The 8472-nt window shown below is 48.2% G+C and overlaps 1 protein-coding gene across 1 annotated transcript in view; it reads left to right on the forward strand.

Moving 5' to 3' along the window:
• The window catches only part of MARCO (macrophage receptor with collagenous structure), a 9105-nt gene extending 1282 nt beyond the window's left edge, over nt 1-7823 (forward strand). The window contains 12 exon segments of the mRNA XM_014307897.2: nt 288-524; nt 896-931; nt 1831-1866; nt 2234-2341; nt 3635-3823; nt 4368-4466; nt 4561-4614; nt 5112-5156; nt 5309-5416; nt 6710-6751; nt 7073-7249; nt 7545-7823. Of these exon segments, the coding sequence (XP_014163372.1) occupies nt 288-524; nt 896-931; nt 1831-1866; nt 2234-2341; nt 3635-3823; nt 4368-4466; nt 4561-4614; nt 5112-5156; nt 5309-5416; nt 6710-6751; nt 7073-7249; nt 7545-7675 (1262 nt within the window). The 3' untranslated portion in view covers nt 7676-7823.
• The last annotated feature ends 649 nt before the right edge of the window (nt 7824-8472 follow it).

The raw sequence follows: 8472 nt of genomic DNA on the forward strand, positions 1-8472 counted from the left end.
AACCCTGCGAGGGAGCGAGAGGCTCCTCCAACACGGCCGGGCAGAGCAGCGGCTGCAGGAGCGATTCCCCCGCCCGTGTGTGCGCTTTGCATTTGCAAAAGCACTCCCAGCTGCACCCCTGGCTGCAGCAGGGGCTGGCACATGAACACCACCTCCCCGGGTCAAACAGGGGTGGTCTTTATCCCCCCCTGTCCCCCCCAGGTGCTGGGGAGCTGCTCTGCCAAACACCCATTTTCCAGCCAGAGCGGGCAGCGAATATTCACTGCATGGGCTTTTTGTTTCCTCAGTGTTTAAGATGCAGAGAGAGATATTGGAACTTCAAGAACAAAATGCCTCCTATACAGAAGAGATTCTGCAGCGCTACCCTGCCAGCCATCTGGCCTTGTCGAGAAGCTCCACCTGGAAGGACTTTCTCATGGGACGAGAAGAAAACTGGAGGAGAACCTTAGAGGAGGAAATCACCATAATTAAAAGCAACAATGCAAACCTGATGATGAGGATGAGCAACATCACCCTGGTTGCAGGTATGGCTTTCCGTGCTGACCCTGCAGTGGGGACCTGGCTCCTCTGCATCACTAGCAGGGCTGAAAACCCAGTTTAGTTTAACTAGGGTAAGATTCAATCTCCCTGTCAGTTGGTGATGTCCCCATGCCCAGGATGGGAGTCACTCCAGACCAGGGAGCTGGAGCAATGCCCTGTGCAAGCCCCCAGATCCCCTTGCAGCTGCACATGCAGCTCTGGGCTCCTCTTCCCTCCTGTGACTTGTAGGTTTGGACTCTAGGTGCCCTCCAGAAGGGTTGTGTCTCCAGCCCACACCTCAATGCCATTCTGCTGACTCTGCCATTCCTCACTGACTGCTGACTACTGAAAAATACCCATTAAATATTTATTTCAGGGCCTCCTGGACGCAAAGGAGATCCTGGTGTACCAGGTATGTTGGTAACTGAGCCACAACTTCTCCTCTTTTCCCTCTTCTTTATTTCATCTGAGACCTTAAGTGGGGATTTGGGATTTCAGTCCCCAGACCCTACCCAGTGTGCAGATACCCAATGGTCATGAGGGGACCTGCTGTACCTTTTCACTGATCCTCCAGGAGCCTGGGCTAGCCCAAGTGCTCCCACAGAGGTCAATGCCCACCCTGTCCCTAGGAAAGCATCGTCACAGACTCAGGAACGAGCTGGGTGCAAGTTCTGCCCTCTACAGCCATGCACAAGTTGCTGCCCTGGGTGCCTGGGGGTTTGGGTAGAACCACCCCTGCCAGAGGAGGTAAATATCTCCAGACTGTGAGGATGCAGCAGGTCCTGATCTAATGCTGGCTCCCCTTTGAGCAGAGGTTGGGCCAGGCAACAGTTTCCATGATCCTGTGATGATGATCTAAGATGCAACCCTTGTTAGTTTGGGTCTGTAACATATCCATCCCTACTTCTTGGCTACACTGATGAGATTTTCTGAAGGAAAAAAAAAAGTTAAAAATTGTGTTTTCATATGTTCCTGGCTGCACTTAGGATGTTGAAAGAGCACCTCCTGCCAAGCAGTGTTATTACACATCAGAGCCCAATTGCTCAGTGCATTTTTGTGAAAGATCTCCCCAGTGATCCCCATGAGCTGGGCTTGGCAGGAAGACAAGCTGGCCCCTGCCCAGCTGAGCACTCAGCTGAGCTCCAAGGACTTTACTCAAGTGATTGTTCTGGTCCCTGCTAGCTGAAGATTGGCCTCACTGGTGACTGAAATCATGTGAGCAAAGGATGATTAAAAAATTTGTCTCTTCTTCTTAGCCATTACTGTGAATAGATGATGTGTGTCAGCTGAGATATGTATTTTACATCCCAGGGTTACGGGGACCACCAGGGACAAAGGGAGACCGAGGTAAGGCTTTTTTGACACCTGAATTACTTCTGTGGATGAGCATAAAGTGGCTTTATGGATGATTTTATGAGCAATCTTGTCCTCAGCCAAGGTGTAAGTGAGTAAGAATGTCATTGGAGCTGAAGGAAATAAGCCTATGGAAAGCTAATGTGAGCAAAAACAAAACTTAGCTGGGAAAAAAATCTTATTTTAAAAGTCAGTGTGCAACAGTCACTGTGGGCCAATTTCCCACTGTCACCAGCACCACTCTCAAGTGCACAGAGAGTGGAGTTTGGCTCAGGCTCACAGCTGTGGTGGGTGTCCTGCTGCTGGCACTGACTACAGTGGCACCCCAGGAAACATCAGAAAAGTGGTGTTGTCCTTGCAGGCACAGATGGACCCCAGGGGGAGAAGGGGAGCAAAGGAGCTCCTGGTCCTGCTGGCCCAAGTGGTCATCCAGGAATGAAAGGAGAAAAAGGAGAGATGGGGATTGCAGGTAAGACTTCTCCACTGTCTTAATATTTTTAATGTTCTCACACATATTTCTTATTAAACTCATTCTACATAAAACACCAGAAGAAGTTTTCATTGGTCAGTATTCATAAAAATCCAAGCAGCCCTGAGCGTGGTTTGCCAGTCAGTGAGGGAGCTGGATAAACAGGACACTTGACCTGATCTGAAGGGGTTTAATTTCATGTCAGGCTTCAGCAAATCTCCCAAAGGAGGGCTGGGGGAAGAGGCCATGCAAAATGTTGATTCTGCACCACAGAAGTCTCTTTACAGAGTGACCTTTGTCTAATGAAAGCCACAGATATTCAATTATCAGCCTACCCTAGATTAAAGCAGTGATGTTTGCAGTAGGATTTATATGGTATAAAATAATACAATATAATTTAAATGCACAAGCATGTGGATGTTAATCCTCATTTTAGTGGAACCTCTTTCTGAGAGCTTTATGAGCGTCTTACATAAGCCTGGTTTTGTACACCTGAAGGAGCAGAGCTATGCAATGTGTTTCTCCCATGTAGCATGAATTATGGATAGCTGTTCCTCAGCGGTCTCACATGGGCTGAAAGCAGGAGAGGAAAAGAAAGCAGGTGATGTGTGTGGTGCAGAGCAGGGAGGACAGCTGGACAGGTTGATAAGAGCTTCCTCAGATCTTCCATCAGCTCCTGAATGCCCCAATGCTCTCATTAGCACAAGATGCTTCAGGAGAAGGGTGGTTGTAGGAGGAATACCAAAAGGCAAGGACTTTGGGATAATTCTAGAGTAGAAAGATGAAGGAGAAGTCTTCAAATGAGGCACTTTCAAGTAATTCAGCTCTTTTGGAGCATGCTGATCACCCGTTCAGAGAAGACAATGTTAAGGGGAGATGACAGAACTCTCTAGAAGAACAGGAGTGGAATGTGCTGCTCTGTATCTCCACTGTATCTAGCAGAAGGGAAGCATTCAGATGCAGTTAGGGACATTTAACTAGAGGAGAAAACATTCCAGTAGGAGGGATAGTTTGGGGAATAGATTGGAGAGTTGTCATGGCACCACTGCAAGCCTTTAACAGCAGGCCAGACAAACATCTGGCCAGGGAGGCTGACAGAGCCAGAGGTGGATCAGACAGGCCAGCTCTATCCTCCTCCAGCTTTATGGTGACAACATCACTGAATGGCAAATGCAGGTGTGAGGCCAAACCCTGCTGCTGGTGTGGCCAGACAGAGGTTCTCCACAGGCTGCAGAGACAACAAATCTGGGGTTTTTTTTTTCATTTACACGTGTGTGCTGTGCTGTTTGATAGGTCCCCAAGGACAGAAAGGTGACATGGGCGAGAAGGGAGACCACGGGTTCCCAGGACCCATGGGTCCTAAGGGCGCAGTGGGAGAGGGTGCAGGGCTGCCCCACTGAGGGGCTGCTCTGCACTGATGCCAGGGTGTCATTGCAGGGAGCCCCGGGAAGCCTGGACCTGCTGGGCCGAAAGGAGAGGCAGGTAAGCTGTGCAGAAGGTGCCATTTCTTGTGGAAGCATAATTCTGATCTCTTTAATGTGGTGTTTCATGACAAGGAAAGCTGCAGATGGTCTAGATCCCAGCATGGGTGAGAAAAGATGATGATTAGATGAAGAAACCGTGCCAATGTTTCAATGTCATCCAAACTCATCCAGCAGCCTTGGCTGTCTCTTGTGGGCCCCACTCACTGTGCAGGAGACTGAGAGGGAAAGAAGGGCCATGGCCTCCTTCCTGACACCTGTGCACACACAAGGGCAGAAATTGGCTGCTCTTTTGGGAAGAAATTGTGCATTTCAAGGCTGGCAGTCAGCCAGGACCTGATTCCATGCAGCCCTTCACTCCAGATCACCCCTGACTGCATTGCTAAGATTAGCACTGCCAGAAATTGCAATTTGGAGACAGCCAGTGTTTGTTTTGCCTTCACAGGCTCAGCTCAGTGTGCAAGGGCTGGTGATTGAGCTGTCTTTTGATCTCCTTCTTGTGTTGTGTGACATTTCATTCTGTGCTACTTTCACTCAACCTCAAGGTGCAACTGGACAACTTGGACCTCCTGGAAGTCCTGGCCCTGAAGGCAGACCTGGGCAGAAAGGGGAGAAGGGGGATCAGGGCCCCAAGGGTATCCCAGGTACAGCCCTGCTCAAACCTACAACTCACTGCCCTCCTACTCTGGCCTCACTTGTTTGATGGGTTCACCCTTACTGATTTCTCTTTGATTTTAGGAGCACAAGGCATTGCTGGACTCAAAGGTGCACAGGGAGAACAAGGAATAGCAGGTAAAGGAGAATAAAGCAGGTTTTGGGTCAAAAACACACATCATGCAGACACCACAAAGGGAACTGCACCACCAAGAGCAGACCTCTTGAGTTTTCTTCTTGGACCCCCAATGCATCCCAGGATACCATGGCACTCCTGGGGCCCTGCCAGGCTGCTGGGGCTGACTGCTCACCAGAGTGTTGGTTCTGCCATCTGTAATGTGTGTGAGGGGTGATGGTGCCTGAATTTTTGTATAAATTGAAAATGCACGAAGAAGCAGTTTATGAACTTCAGGAGAAGATGTTTCTCCACTGCCTGTATTTTCTTGATTGACATGATCTGCACTGAGTATGATGTGAAATAAAACACCTGATTCAGAAATAGATGCTTATAGTGTAGACACCAAAACTACACGAGTTAAAATCAATTGTAAATACTAATTTGCATAAGCTTTTGTAAATGTATAAACATCAGTCTCATAAATGTTTTTTTGTTTGTTTGTTTTTTATGATCTTAGGACCTCCAGGGCAAAAGGGAGCAAAGGGAGACCAGGGCCCAGCAGGTAAACTCTAACAGCATGATTTATTCTGATACAGAGATGATGATACAAAGAACTTTAGGTGCCACTTTCCACTGTTCTGCATCATTGTGAAAGGTTTGCCATGTCCTTTCCCTGGGAAGGGACAAAGGCAATGATTTTTGCTTTCCACCCAGGCACCCCAGGCCCAGTTGGTCAAAAAGGAGCCAAGGGGGATTATGGCCCCAAGGGCCTGAAAGGAGAACCAGGACTAAAAGGAGCCAAGGGAGAGACTGGATATACTGGTAAGGCTCTTTGCCACAGGGTCTGTGGAGCTGGCAGCACATTTGGGTTTGGGACTGCAGATCACAGACCAACATAAGCTGCTCTGGGGTGTGCCTTCAGAGCGGATTTGCAGGAACTCAACAGACAGATCAGCCTTCCTAGCAAAGGAATGTGCAGGGTGTCAGCTGTACACCCTGGGAGGTGTACATGCAAGTACACAGAGGCATTAGATTTTCTCAAATCCCTGATTTCACAGAAAACTGGAGCAGCCCAGGTTCCTATGTTCCTCTTTGCTTTGTTCAGAGACACCAGAGACACCCTGTGCCTGGGATAAATCCCATGTAAACACTCAGGAACATGCAATAGTGAAGCTATTGGAAACACACAACAGCGAGGCTATTTAACTACACCTTGCTAACTGTAGGACACAAAAGTTGTTCAAAAGGGCCAACACTACAGCTACTCTCCATCCTTAACCCTCCTCCCTTCCAGTCACAGAATGTTTCAAAAAAACATAAGACTTGTAGTAAAAAAAAAAAAAGAAAAAAACCAAACAGTTGTTACAACAGCCCATGGGAAGCAAACAGTGCTCCAGATACTTTTGTCTTTTAATTGTTCACACAGAATCCTCAGAAATAAAATAAACTAGGTTCTGTGTGGGGCTCCTCCATGCACTCCTCCTCTGGAGCTTTGCAGCTGGAAGATGGAAGGAGTGTAACTGAGCTGGCTCCATGCTCTGGGTGCATGTCATCTCCTGGTCCCCAGAAGGAGACAGCAGTGAGTGCCTTCTGGAGGTAGCTTTGGGGAAAGAGCCCAATGGGTTTTTTCAAACACCCCTACCCTCAAGACCAAGATGGTCTACAGAAATGTGGAGGGCTGTTGGGAGCACCTTTCTGCTCTCCCTGGAGATCAAATCTCAGGATGGAGGTCTTCCTGCAAGTACTTCCTGCAACTACTTTCCTGTAGTACTTCCTGCAAGATACCATGCCTGCTTCTGGAGATCCCAAAGCCTATCAGAGGAGTCATTTTACAGGTAACAGTGGGAATGTATGCATTTCCCATAAGTGAATGAATATATGGGATTTTGAAAGTGGCCCTTTTCTTGGGTCGCACATTGGGAATATTTTGCTGTATGTTATCCTACTTTTCCTGCCATGTTTCTTTTACATACCCTTGGTCACTTCAGGGTGTTCATTTTCTACAAGGGGAGGAGTCTGGACATTTCTTACTCAGACAAGTATTCAGAACTAGATAATAACCAGATATTTTTCCACAAGCAACTGTCAAATGTTTGCTTTTCTAATTTGAAACAGGTTCCCCAGGACTGAAAGGGAGCAAAGGTGAAAAAGGAGAAGGTACTGGATTTTACTTCTTCTCTCACTTGCCTTCTGGTATCAGAGCTACCTGAGATCAGGACCAAACTACCCCTCTGCTCATGCTGGTTAACCTGCAGCACAGCTAACAGAGCCAAGGAGTCTGTGCTCTGAGCTGCAGCCTGGTGTCCCAAAATGCAGGAGGGCTCTTGAATTGTTTGGATTTGAGCCACCAGTAACCTCTGGTCCCACCCTGGAGATGGCAACATCCCTCTGGTTTGGTGGTCACTGCTTCTGTCTGTCAGTGCCTTTTTCCTTATGCCTGTATGACCCATAGAGTTATTTTCTTCTCTGAATTCTCAGCTGGGCCTGGAAATTATGTGCGAATCGTGGGAGGAGGCAGGAGGGGCCGTGTGGAAATCTTCCACGGAGGCTCCTGGGGAACCATCTGTGACGACGGCTGGTCCACGCGCGAGGCCAGCGTCGTCTGCCGCATGCTGGGGTTCAGCCGGGCCGTCTCCTTCTTCACAGCCCCAGCAGGTGAGTCCACAGCACCCCCCCAGGCCTGCCATGGGGCTTACACACGCACAGAAAGCACCACAGCAAGGCCACCTGCCCGAGCAGCCAGAGATCTCCTCGTTCCTCTTGGGGTGAGCTGCATGTCAAGTGCTGTTTGAACTGTGCCCAAATGCTTGATTTCCAGCAAGACAACCACACAACCCAACACACACCCACTGTCCACAGGGCTCTCTTTAGGAAAAAAGGCATATTCCTCTCTCTCCCATCCCATCCAACAGTTTTTTGTTTGTTTGTTTGTTTGTTTAATCTTCCAAAGGTACCGGACAAATTTGGCTTGATGATGTGAGTTGCACAGGGAGTGAAATTTCAATTACGGACTGTAGCAAGCGCAGCTGGGGTGAAAATAACTGCAGCCACAACGAGGATGTTGGGGTGGAGTGTGCTTGATGGGACATCGAGTCTGTCCTGGGAGCTGCTGCTGCCTCTGCTTTCCATGGAGCTCCTCTTCATGATGCAAACCCAATTCCATCAGGCTGTGCTTCTGTGCCTCTTTACCAGGTCACAGAAATATTGACAAAGAAAGTTGAATTTTTCACAAATCAATAACAGTTGCAAGACCCACAGGTAACCTGAAACATCCCAGCTGTCACAAAACAATTGGAGCTCAGGCATGTGAGCCAGTTCACAGCTTTTCCAGCTACCTGACATCAGCTCATCTGCAGGAGCTCACACGTGTGTGACCTCTAAGTCCACAGGGGACGGGATGGTCCACGTTAGCTTAGTGCAGTAAGAGAATAGGATCAGTGTGCAGAAACCTGCACTTACTGCAGCTGAACTGGATAGTCCATCTTCATCATGCTACAGTTGTAAACCTGAGCTTAAAACCCCCAGAGAAGTGCATACACCCAAGACAGCAGATGCTCAGAAATCCTCAGATGATCTCTCTGGCATGCAAATACAAACATTGTTCAGAAACTATGCTGGTCACACATTAAAGTGCAAAAATAAGTGCCTGGGATCTAGGTGCCATACTACCCTGCTTTAGCACTTGTTTTTGACCTTAGCTAAGTCCCTTGCCTTCTCTGTCAGTATTTCCTAACCTGGCTCCAGTAGCAATACCCCTTACTTACCTGGTGTATAAAGCTAAGCTTTCCATGCCTTTAGATGTTAGATGGCCCAGTAAAGCGAAATTATGACAAATAAAAAAATACAGCAAAGCATGAATAAGCTATCAGCTGGTGTTA

This window comes from Geospiza fortis, unplaced genomic scaffold (assembly GCF_000277835.1).
Source record: "Geospiza fortis unplaced genomic scaffold, GeoFor_1.0 scaffold112, whole genome shotgun sequence".
NCBI classification, from domain to species: Eukaryota; Metazoa; Chordata; class Aves; order Passeriformes; family Thraupidae; genus Geospiza; species Geospiza fortis.